General features: G+C 41.9%; 1 protein-coding gene across 1 annotated transcript in view; it reads right to left on the reverse strand.

The window, feature by feature from the left end:
* Nucleotides 1-3,067: 3,067 nt before the first annotated feature.
* Nucleotides 3,068-12,613, reverse strand: part of LOC308298871 (tyrosine-protein kinase JAK2-like) — a 66,463-nt gene continuing 56,917 nt past the window's right edge. The window contains exons 19-24 of the mRNA XM_080742564.1: nt 9,983-10,172; nt 9,060-9,184; nt 8,328-8,500; nt 6,835-6,952; nt 5,529-5,645; nt 3,068-4,440 (exon numbers count right to left, since the gene is read on the reverse strand). Of these exons, the coding sequence (XP_080598690.1) occupies nt 4,333-4,440; nt 5,529-5,645; nt 6,835-6,952; nt 8,328-8,500; nt 9,060-9,184; nt 9,983-10,172 (831 nt within the window). The 3' untranslated portion in view covers nt 3,068-4,332. The remainder of the gene's footprint in view (nt 4,441-5,528; nt 5,646-6,834; nt 6,953-8,327; nt 8,501-9,059; nt 9,185-9,982; nt 10,173-12,613) is intronic.

Raw genomic sequence — 12,613 nt, forward strand, 5'->3', positions numbered from 1 at the left:
TGGAGTGAAATTGTGCGGGAGAGAGTTCATCAGAGCCGTCATTTACACCTGTGGTGGTTCCCGGTGGAAGCGTTCCTTAGGAGAAGAGTTTGGTAAGTTCAACATCACCATCTACCTTTTTCCTTCACGTTTATAGCCTAGTCTAGAGTAGACTTTTAGTTAACTGAGGAGAGGAGACGTGAAATGTACTACTTCTTGAGATATTAATTACTAAACGAGTAGGAGCCAGCTGAAACTAACCTAAGGCTACCTAACTATCGCCCCACTCCCCTGATCATTGAGGTAGCCTTTATAATCAAGTGCCTTGATTTCAGCACCACGGACAGCGCATTCTAGGGTGGGCTTTTCTCCTTACAACTAGAATTAAGGGTAGGGCAAGTGATCTTCTTTGGTTGAAATAAGTGTTGAATGGGTCCATGTGTGATGTTTGTCTTTATTGTCTTTATTAAGCGGAAAATGCATTTTCAGGTCAGGATACCAATTTGATTTGAGGATAGAGAATTCAGTCAGGATAAAGATTAAACAAGTGAAATTGGAAGTGGAACACTGTAAGAATTAATAATTGATTTGTCTCCTGATTGGCTGAATATGTTCTGTTTATTAAAGAGCTGGAGAGTATGAGGAGACGCCTGTGACTGAACTAACTCACTGTAGCAATGATTGATCTAACCTTTTAACAAAGAACCCAAATATAGTGTAGGTGTTAGGTCCTACTACTTTATCAACCAGTGATGAGAAACATTCAAATTATGTTGTAGGCTACCAAAAGTCTGTCAGGTCTCAGGGCCAGAACATACGGCCGAGAGATGGGTACATTTTAGCCAATCTTTCATTGGAGTTGTGCAGTCTGTGGAATATTTTAAATTGTGTAAAATGTTGCCTTACACCAAATGATGTAGATTTAATTGTATTTATAATTTAAAAAAAGATTTAAACAAATGAAAATAGCCAATCTACAAGCACACATCGCAATGCACTGTGCGTTGTGTGCTTGTCTGCCATTTTCACTCGTTTTGTGAGACAGTCTTGTATGATGAAGCAGGGCTTTACTTTATGAAAAGCGTACCATTTTGAAGATTGGAGATACAAGGTTTCTGCCCGACAGTGACGATACATTTGGGTGATGATGGTGAATGTGTGATAATTGGTTGTATGCCTCTCTCTTTCCCTCCCAGACCCTTTCCAGGTGAGCTCCTACATTGACGTCAATAAGGAGGATAACCGGCACACCAGCAGGCAACATGACTTAGAAACTGATGCCCTCTCTGCTCTCCCAGTCTCCCCCTCGTCTCACTCACTGGCAGACCTCTTGTCCCTCTTCGGTGCAATAGGAGACCCTGTGGATCCAGCAGACGACCAGGACCAACGCCAGGGGTTTCAGCAGGACTCCCCAGGTGTATCAGAGCAAGAGGTGAACTCCCACACTGACTCCACGTCCATTCCCGACAAGAGGAAGAGGAACTTTAACCTAGGCATGGCGGGGATGTGTTGTAGCCAGGGCTGTACTAAGCAAGACATCGGACACTTGTGCTGAGAAGGGGTGAAATGGGAGGGGAGGATGCACGCGTGTGTCTGTTGGGTAGGGCAGGGAAGAGATGGGGAGAGTGTTTTCTGCTGGTGTTTCAGTCCGAGTGTATCAAAGGGTGCGTTCGGAAATTCGCACCGGGTGTGGTTAGGGTTAGGTTTAGGCATAGTTTTACTGAGGTTAAGGTTAGGGTTAGGGTTGAGTTTAGGCATAGTTTTACTGAGGTTAGGGTTAGGTTTAGGCACTCACTACACTGAGCACACACCCGGTGCGCATTTCCGAACGCACCCTTTGATACACTTGGACTGAAACACCAGCAGAAAACACTCTCCCGGAAGAGATGGGGACAGGGAAGGGTGATTGACACAGTAAAATGCCGATTGTTAATGTAACCACTTGTAATCCAACGCGCAATGCATCACATCATGGCACGTTGTGAGCTTGTACTGTAGATCTATTTTGGGAACTAAATTGATAGGATATTGAAAGGTTTCACCCATAATGACTCTGATCGTGTACAAACTGAGCATTTTGAATTTCTCCAGAGCACCTGTGTGATAAAACCATTCATCTGTTTCTTACTGTGAGACATCACCTCTGACCAGGACCCATTGGTTTAAACAAGACACCAAATATGCTTTTGATCTGCTTTCTGTGTTGCAGAAGAATGAAAGCATGCTGTAAAATGTGTTACTACTAAGGAGGACGATGTAAATATTAAATATTGAGCTCTGATGCAAATAAAGTGTACTGTATGTCTAAAAACAATTAAATATCAAAAATATGATTATCAAGTTCATAATACTTTGTCCAAGTATTATCCAATATTGGTTCATATTTATTTCTCGTCTAATTTGCTTTAAAGGAGCTATAGTCAACTTTTTCATTGTAGGGCCGACACTTTGTTTACATCCTAGTCTATAGACTACAATGTAAACAAAGTGTCATTCTGATAATGGCCAAAATTATTATTTATCATTATTTTACGCTTTTTGTGGTCATTTTTGAATAGAAACACATATATGAAGCTTATTTCTTTATAAAATATTTTCAAAACATTATTTTCATTTTAGCATCCGTTTTTCAAGAAAAAGTTGACTATAGCTCCTTTAATGTCTGAATTTACAACCATTCAAAAAAAGAAAATGCTCACTACACAAGGAAATATTTTCACCCACATGAATACATTAAAGAGCACACAGTCATGCCTGCAGACTATAGTCCTGCCTGTGAAAATGTACACAAACCTTCATGTCTGTATTTCTGTGTTTCTCCATAAGACAAGTGTGTGAGTGTGAGTATGTGCATGTGTTTGTGCGTACGTGCGTGTGAACAGTTAACACAACAATCAGCCGAGGACGTTGCTCTATTTGAGTTTCCTCTTGCCGACTTCTACTCACATAGCAAATATGACAATGACTAAGCACCTGACTTCAGTCATCTACATTTCTTTTATTGAAATGGTTGCACTCTCATGAATATTAATCTTGCATGGCAGCTGAGCCACAAGAAATAACACAATTTCAACATTCATCAATATTTTCACATTTCAAGGTGAACACCACAGTAACGGCTCAAAACAAAAGGTAAAAAAGAAGAAGAAAGAAAAAAGCCTACAGCAACAAGCTTTTCCCTTTTTCAATATGAGATATGCAGCGTAAGGTTCACAAAGCGTACCGTACAAATTAGATATTTCTGGCCAGATAATATAGCCTTATAGTCAATGTTATATTGCCCGTAATAAACACACTTTAATACTCAATAAGATATAAAATATAACATATTTTGAGTATTTGTTCCCTTTAAGAAAAAAATAATCCAGAAGTACATTCAGTTCTACAAGAGGGTGAGGGTTACGGTGTGTTGATTCTACTGTACAAAGGAAAAACAATATTAAGCATATGAGAACATTGAACAATATCTTCCAACCATTAAGCTTGGGATATTGTAAAAACAGAGGACAATGTTGCCAAAGCAAGTAAACATGCAACACTTTACTACAATGCAATTGTCTCACAGATCATACAGTAGGAGTGGTCCCCATCATGTCTCTTTGGTCCATTCATACAACACCAGTTAGGTGTATTACACCACTTATGTGTGTGTAAATATGTACATTTCGTTTTTTTTTATCAACATTATTGAAATGGTATAAAATAAAAAGATATTTTCTTGAGAAAGCGATTTGAATCTAGAGCAGAAACCAAATGCCTGTACTGTATAATTTACGCAGATTATTTACTTTATCATTACATTATAAAACACCTTTTATAAAGTACCTTTCCTTTTTTTCCAAAGAAAAAGTATCCTTTTAGAACAGCAAAAAAAATGTTTTGCTATCAAAGAACTTCCAGTACGTAGCACTACATATCGTCGTTGTCGGGTGGAAACCTTGTAAGTCCAAAACCATTTGTTTTTTTTATAATTTAAAAAAATTAACTAAACTAGTGAAAACAGCCAATCTACAAGCACACAACGCCTCGCACAGCCAGGCGTTGTGTGCTGGTAGAACTGCTGTTTTCACTACCTTTGTGCAACGGCCTTGTCTGATGAAGCAGGGCTTTACTTTGCGAAAAAACGTACAAATTTGAAACTTGGAGATGCGAGGTTTCTGCCCGACAGTGACGATATAAGGGCTTCCCAACTGATTCCAGGCGAGCTGTGCTGTGGTGAGATGAACAGACAGAAGTCCGGTGGTGTAGAGGCGATTATGGACACAGCATCCTGCAGATGAGTGGCAGTGGGCACACGACTGTGTGAATGTGGGAATACAGGGTTATCGGTTCAGGGCCAAAAGGCCAGTGTCCTCAACCCTCTTTGCTCTCACGTATGGTGTCCACACTCTGGGCTAATGTCTTGAAGGTGGGGCGCTGGGATGGTTCATTGCTCCAGCAATCTATCATCATCTTCTGAATCTAAAGGGCATATTAGCGAGAGAGAGAACATTCCTTGGTACTGGTTGTAAGACTTTGTGATCGGAACGCCTTTAAAATGCCATGCCACTGTCCGAACACTTGAAACCTAGATTGTTCCTAATGGTATCCTTCAGTGAGGTGCTACTGCTATGCATGTATTTGTTACATTTCATTTTATTTTCAGAATTTCATTTCATTTTCACAGAGGAGAAATTCTAACTATCAACTATGGTTTCCATGCAGAAGCCTAAATATCACTTCCGTTTTCTTGCTTTAGCCTCTTGCATGGGCTCATTTAAGCTTGTATATACTCCTAAACATGCCATCTAAAAACACCTCAGAGGGGCAATATATTCCCTATCCCCAAAATAGTGACATTACCAGATTTTAAACAAATATTTAATCAGGGAGAAAAGTAGTGTGTTTCTGTCATCAGATAGAAATAAGCAAGATGTTCAAGCAGAAATAAATGTAGGAACATTAGCAGCAGAGGATTATGAAAGTCCAATGTCTCCTTACTTCAGACTACGTGGCTATGTGTGCGGTTAGTGTTAGGGTTAGGGTTAGAGATAGGTTAGTAATGGGGAGAGTCGGACGAACGCAATGTCGGAGTTAGGGATGGGACTAACGAACATTTCATCTCACGATTATTGTGACGAAATAAATTGCGATTTATGATATTATCGCTATAATCTAAATACCCCCAACATCCATTATCCAGGGGAACATTTGCCAAAAAAAATAGCCGATCTACAAGCTCACAACGCATCGCACTGCGCCGCGTTGTGAGCTTGTAGATCGGCTATTTTTTGGCAAAGAGATTTGGTTGAGAGTGAAAAAAAAAACTGTATCAATTATTTCCAGGTCCGTTTTACCAATTATAGAGGGTTTAAATGGTACCAGATATGCAGCTCGGCAAATAAAAGGTGAATTGATCCCAGTGCATGACGGAGGACTATTTCAAGGTAAATTCAATCTCCACAACGTTTTTTTATCACGATAAACGATAATATCGATTATCGTCCCATCCCTAGTCGGAGTAACAATGCTACGCACCCCATTAGCAGGTGCATGTAAGAGTTACTGACCTCCTTGGGGCAGTTGTCAGGGGCAGGCAGCCTGTATCCCTGTTTAACCAGCAGCTCGATCAGGTGGTACACGATCATCTGGCCCTGCTTGTCCGTACCCATCTTGTCCATAAATACCTGCGTAGGAAATGATGCATTTGGTTTGAGATTCGGTTTATTTGTCACGCTCATAGACCGGCTGCGTGATGAATGAATGATCTGAAAATGGATCTGAAAATATTTCACATCAAACTATTCATATGGTGATGCCTTGTTCATACAGGTGGATGCTTTTATATGTATGCAGTGAAGAATCAACCTGCTTTGCGTAAATAACTCACATATTTTACCACTATACATGGATTAAAAATAAAATCTCACAACATTTTCCACCCTAATGTTCGATTTGTGAAACAGTGTGAAAGGAGCTAGAGCTGTATACGTAAAATGATTATGTTTTAGTAATTGTTCTTGCTGTTCTACATACTGCCAACCGAGTGAAGATTAGGGTTCTATGGAAGATGCCTCTGAACATATTGCTAGTTTGACCACTTCGAATCTTAAAATAAACAGTATCTACAGTACAAGCTTAGATAGACTGATGTAAGCTCTCAACACGTCTCTGACGCATTGAGAGCTTACGTCACAGTCTGGTCTTGTAGATTGGCTATTTTCATTCCGCAACATGCTTTTATGCTGGCTTCTATTGGAATCCAAATTACATGCCCTGTATATATTTGTGTTCCGTGTGGACGTACTCATGATGATACAAACAGCCGTTTCAATGAATGTGACGTGAGTTAATTTTACACCACATGTAATGCTCCCAGCGTGTATAAGAACCTTAAATGTACTTTCCTCTTCTATCCCGGTTTGCTGCTGAATTATTTTACCATCGAGCTAATAGCGCATGCCATGCCTGCTTGCTCAGGCGATACATTGAATCTTGAACATTAGGTCAAGATTCAGATCGGAAAGTCAGATGCCGTGCGGCCCGTGCCTGAGACACGGTTCGTTTTAACAGCGAGCAACAGCGAGTGTGAGTTAGTTGTTAATGGGACATAACAACTACTGCCGATAGCAGGCGATGAAGCGATGATGAGTAACGTTAAAAAAACATGAAAATAGTTTATCTTTTGGACGACGACGCCCAGACTCGCTGGCTGTTGCCCGCCGTTAAAATGTAGGGACAGGATGAGACCTTTGACTTGATTTAAATGTCTCAATAGAAGAGCAGAGAGACAAAATACAACCACCCCAATTATTCATAAAAAAAGTAAAAGTGCCGATCTAAGAGATGAGAGTGAGATGGGAGAGCCTGACGTACCGCTGGTGGGCTGCAGTTCTTGTCACTGTGAGTGAAGAGTTCATAGAGAACTACACCAAAGCTCCACACGTCTGACGCCACAGAGAACTTGCACTGGGTCAGAGACTCTGGAGCATACCTGGAAGACACCGTGACACACACAGCAGCAGTGCTTATTCAATGCAATGACAGGCACACACACACACACTCTTTTAACAACTGTCACCCCAACCTTAATAACTTGGATGTGTCATTATAGGCGAAAATGGACGAAAAATGCTAAACAATTGCAACATTTTTCAAACGTTTTTAAAAAACAAGCCTTAAATATCATATGACATCATTTTCTTTTTTTCCCCTTTTTTTAGGCTTTTTGTTTCCTGACCACACACAAAAACTCAACTTTCAACTTTTTTCTGTAATATGTAGTTTTTTGAATATGGGTAATTACTGTATGCTCATTGGCCTCTGGATGAACGCATCATCGTCCAGGGGATAGTGTGGTTGTATCACCTTTGCTGTAACTTTCCACTGTGTTTGTATCGTTCCAATTCACCATTTTTACCATTTACCATTTACCACGTTGTTGCGTTCCAAAAGAGGCAACAATTAACAGGAAAGTTCCTGAACTACAACACCTACAGGAATCTAGATATATTATCTTTGCTAGTCAAAATGCAACAGAACACAGAGAAAAACACCTGCCATGGCTCACTGGAGTGGAGTTATCAGTTTTAACATTTTAATACATGTTTTAAGGACCAGGACAAAGAATGTTATGACTGGTAAAAACAGCATGTCATAATTGCGTCAAGCGGTTAAGATCCACTTGATGTTGAGTGAAGAGGATGTTGGCTAGACAATAATACGATATAAGCGGAGACACTGAACAAGTTTCGTTATACAGGCACAGAGAATCTTATTTATGCCCCCATGTGACACAGACAGCTCTGTGTATTGCACTGTACTGGTGGTTCTGTTTTGTGACCTCATGCACATAGTGGCATTGGCTGTGCATCAATAAGCTGGTGTAAAACTATGGAACAGCTTGAGTGAGGAACAAAAGCAATATCAAAGCATCAGTCAGTTTAAAGGGATGTACAAATGTATGATGTTCACAAGATACAGGCAGAATGGGAATAGATAATACCCAAAATATGTGATGAATATATTGCTGAGGGGACATACAGCATATACAGTACATGTAGACAAACCCCTTTCAAGATAGCTTGGCCTACTTCAGCCATGCCATACAAATCGCCGTTGTCGGGTGGAAACTTTGTATGTCCAAAACCGTTCGCTTTGTATTTATCATTTGAAAACACGATTTAAAATAGTGAAAATAGTTGCAAGACCTTGTGTGCTTGTAGATCGGCTATTTTCACATCTCTTGTGTCGACAGTCTTGCATGATGAAGCAGGGCTTACTACTACCACGAAAAAACTAACACATTTGAAACTTGGAGATAAGAGGTTTCTGCCCGACATTGACAAAATGCACGGTCGCCTCCTCACCAGAAGATGGGGCTTTCCCCAGGTTCTTTGACAGTGTAGTACTCCTTGTCCTGTGGCAGGGCCTTGGTCAGACCAAAGTCTCCTATCTTCACCCTCAGCTCAGTCTCAACCAGAATGTTCCTGGTGGCTAAGTCTCTATGAATGTACCGCTTAGTGGCAAGGTAGTCCATGCCCTGGAAGAGAGACATAACAGCATGTCAATGCCATAAAGTGAACACAGTTCATTTGTGTGCGATTTGGTGCATTTAGATGGTGCAATGACTATGTGATGCCAAAGTCTAATTATACAACAAGGAAGTTTTGTTATAATCTGCAGTCTCGGGTTGATGAAAGGGCCTTTCTGTGTGGAGTTTGTGGCCAGCCGGGGCGCCTGATGGAAAGGAAAGGAACTGGTTGGAATAACGTGTTCATTCCACGCACTACGTCCAACTGGGGAAGCTCTCCCCTGTCAGGTGATAAGAAGCGGACTGCACACTCCTCATGTACTGAAGGAAGCATGAGCTCAGTTTAGGGCTCTCCCCAGGTTGGCAGAGGGAGAGCAGCACCCGGGATTACAGCTTAGGCAATTGGCACTGGGTGAAAAATGGGTTACAAAATCGTGGGATAGAAATGTAAAGAAGTTACTCTGCAGTCTCCTCTGAAAATATAATAATGAAAGTAAATATATAGAAGTGTTCCATTTATAGACGTTTTTGTCACTGTCCCAAACAACGTTATTTTCTATAACTGTACCTTGCATATTTGTGATGCATAGTGCAGCAGTTTCTTGGCATCAAAGCGGTCCTTATTCTTGATGAGATAATCTCTCAGACTGCCATAGGGAAGGTACTCCATGATCAACCTCAGGTTCCTTCGACCTGGAACAGAGACAGAGAACAAAGAGTTAATACAAGCCAGAGTCAAATCCTTAGATCCTCCTTGAACCCAAATCAACTTGAAGAGCTGTCAATGACAGGAGCATGAATGCTGGGGTTTAGTTGAAGATCTGTACATATAAAACATAGAAGGACAGTAGGAAATTATGTTTTGGGGTTCAGGTGTTCAATGCATTAACCCATTATCAACCCATCTGACCACTCAAACACTTAAAAGGGCAGTTTCAGCATTTTCAGAGCATCTTTATTTATGCTCCAGGCTTAGATCAATGAAAGTAACATTATGTTCCTATTTATTGGTATCCCAATGATAATTTCAAAGATTTTAATTAGAACGCATTATTACTTTAACCATTATTTCATGCTTTAACTATTACAAAATATATTATTTTTGAGCCGATTCTATAAATGTCTTCTAAATCATTCTAGGGTTTTTGAAAAACTCATGTTTCTGTTAGTGGTTCTCAAAGATTTTCATGTCAAGGACCCCCAAAATTATAGGTATTTGGCCGCGGACTCCCATCTCAAAAGATATTGCTCCAGGGACCGCAGTAGCAAAGATGTGAGTTACAAAGGTTTGCTTTGAAAATGATATATTCAAAGATTTGCACACATCTAAATAATCTAAATTAAAAAATAGCAGATGTACAAGCTTGCAGCGTGGCATTCGGTGCCGCTAAAGTATAAAATAATTCCATGCTCACGGCCTTCCAGTGGGCCCCGAGCAGGACATAGGAGTGTACAGCAAAGTGATCACAGTGCACTGCTATGCCCTCTTACCAGCACTGTAGCAGACTCCCTTGTATTTGACAATGTTCTCGTGCTGGAGGGATTTGAGGATCTCAATTTCCCTCTCAAAGTCCCTGAGATGCTCTGCCGTGCTGTGCTGCAGTTTCTTCACGGCCACCACCTCCCCTGTGTTGTCCTGGAGAGGGTCATACCTGCACATCTCCACACTGCCAAAGTTTCCCTGACAGAGAGAGAGAGAGAGAGAGAGAGAGAGAGAGAGAGAGAGAGAGAGAGAGAGAGAGAGAGAGAGAGTAATAAGTGAATGATTTAGTCTAAGACATTCATCTTCTGATGTGTAATCCATATTGCACAGTATATAACTAGTAAGACGCCTCAGGACGACAAGCTCGTGCCACAGTGATGTGGCATCACAGGGATCTCTCTAACAGGGCATCATTAATATTGACGACATCAGGGAACTCCATATATGGGCATAAAAGGGATTCTGTTAGTGTGACATCACAGTGAAGCCAGAGCGTGATGTCAGAGCGGCAAACCCATTCTGTTAGAGTGGTTCCCCTGACATCACAGTGACATCAGAGCATGATGTCAGAGCGGCAAGCCCATAGACCGTGAAAATGTGTAATTAATCAGTGAACAACATCTATCGAAGTGCCAAATTGTGCCTTGTGCACTCATAGCCAAATATGTCTGGTCATTTGCGTCACTTTCCGAAGAAAACATGTGACCAGCAGAGCGTGCAAGTAGGGTGATGATAGCTGTCTGTGGGTTACATTGGCACTCTGTCTGTGTCTGTCTGTGGGTATGTACCGGTATGTGGTTACATTGGCACTCTGTCTGTGGGTATGTACCGGTATGTGGTTACATTGGCACTCTGTCTGTGGGTATGTACCGGTATGTGGTTACATTGGAACTCTGTCTGTGGGTATGTATGTGGTTACATTGGCACTCTGTCTGTGGGTATGTATGTGGTTACATTGGCACTCTGTCGAGGTGCCAATTTGCGCCTTGTTATTTATACTAGAAGCTGGGCCAGCATCTAGTCGGCGACCTGGCCAACTCGGGAACGATGTAAATAGGGAATGAATGCCCCGCCCTTTAATGCAAACCCCATTACTGTATACTGTTGTCATAGGACCCATTTTGACCATCTGTTTGCCTGTGTCCATTTATGCCCATATATGGAGATATCTGTATCTGTCTGTCTGTCGGCGTCCATTTTATGTCCATATATCTTATGTTTGTCTTTGTCTCTTTTATTTTCTTTTTCTTTTTTGGAGCGGGAGAGTGAATTCAGCTTGAGTTTTTTTGGAGAACTTGTTTTTTTTTCAGTCTTATGCTGTTGATTTAGCTTGTCTTATGTTTGTCTCCTCCGTCTGCACCTCAGCCAACCCAGATCTCCACTACTGATCCTTGTTCTCTTCAGCAAAAGCTGTAAAGTAATTTAAATCTGCATCATCGATGTCCTCCCAGTCACACTCTTTGTTGCTTGTCTTATGGTTGTCTCCTCCTCCATCTGTTTGTCTGTGTCCCTTTATGCCCATTATGGAGATCTCTGTATCTGTCTGTGCCTCCGACTGTGTTGCAGACACAGTGCTGGTTCCCCCTTTAATGCAAACCCCATTATACCTGTTGTCATAGGACCCGTTTTGACCATCTGTTTGCCTGTGTCCATTTATGCCCATATATGGAGTATCTGTCTGTGCCTCCGACTGTGTTGCAGACACAGTGCCGGTTCCCCCTTTAATGCAAACCCCATTATACCTGTTGTCATAGGACCCGTTTTGACCATCTGTTTGCCTGTGTCCATTTATGCCCATATATGGAGATATCTGTATCTGTCTGTCTGCGTCCACTTTATGCCCATATATGGAGATCTTTGACCATCTGTTTGCCTGTGTCCATTTATGTCCATATATGGAGATATCTGTATCTGTCTGTCTGCATCCATTTTATACCCATATATGGAGATCTATGCAGACACAGTGCCAGTTCCGGAAAATCCTGATGTCAGACATCAGAATCCGAACCTTTCGTGCTGGTTCCAGAAAATCGTGTATCGGGTCGGGTCGAGGCCAAGCACTGCACTACCTGCTGCAGTGGGGAACGCGCGTGCCGAATTTGAAATAGGGAATGAATGCCCCACCCTTTAATGCAAACTCCATGAATGCCCCACCCTTTAATGCAAACCCCAATATACCTGTTGTCATAGGACCCGTTTTGACCATCTGTTTGCCTTTGTCCACTTATGCCCATATATGGAGATCTCTGCACACACAGTACCGGTTGCGGAAAACTCTGATGTCAGAAATCAGCTCCGCATATGGGCATTCATTTTATGCCCATATATGGAGAACGCGCGTGCCGGTGGGACGAACGGTTCTCGAGATACGCGGATTACATACATACATACCGGTAGACACTAACAGAGATGTTTTGTTGACTCATGTGGCGTACGTGATCTCAGAGCCTTTTATGATGTGATGTCACAATGAGTCAGCGCCTGCGCCGATTTCCTCCGGAACAGCCTGATGTCAACAATCAGCCCCGCATAAGGAGATTCCGAACGTTTCGCGCCGGTTCGGGAAAACCACGCGTCGGGTCGGGTCGAGGCCCGGCACTGCACTCCGCGCCGCGGCGGGGAACGCGCGTGGCGAATCT

The sequence above is a fragment of the Nannobrachium achirus genome, assembly GCF_963921795.1.
Source record: "Nannobrachium achirus genome assembly, chromosome: 15".
Classification (NCBI taxonomy): Eukaryota; Metazoa; Chordata; class Actinopteri; order Myctophiformes; family Myctophidae; genus Nannobrachium; species Nannobrachium achirus.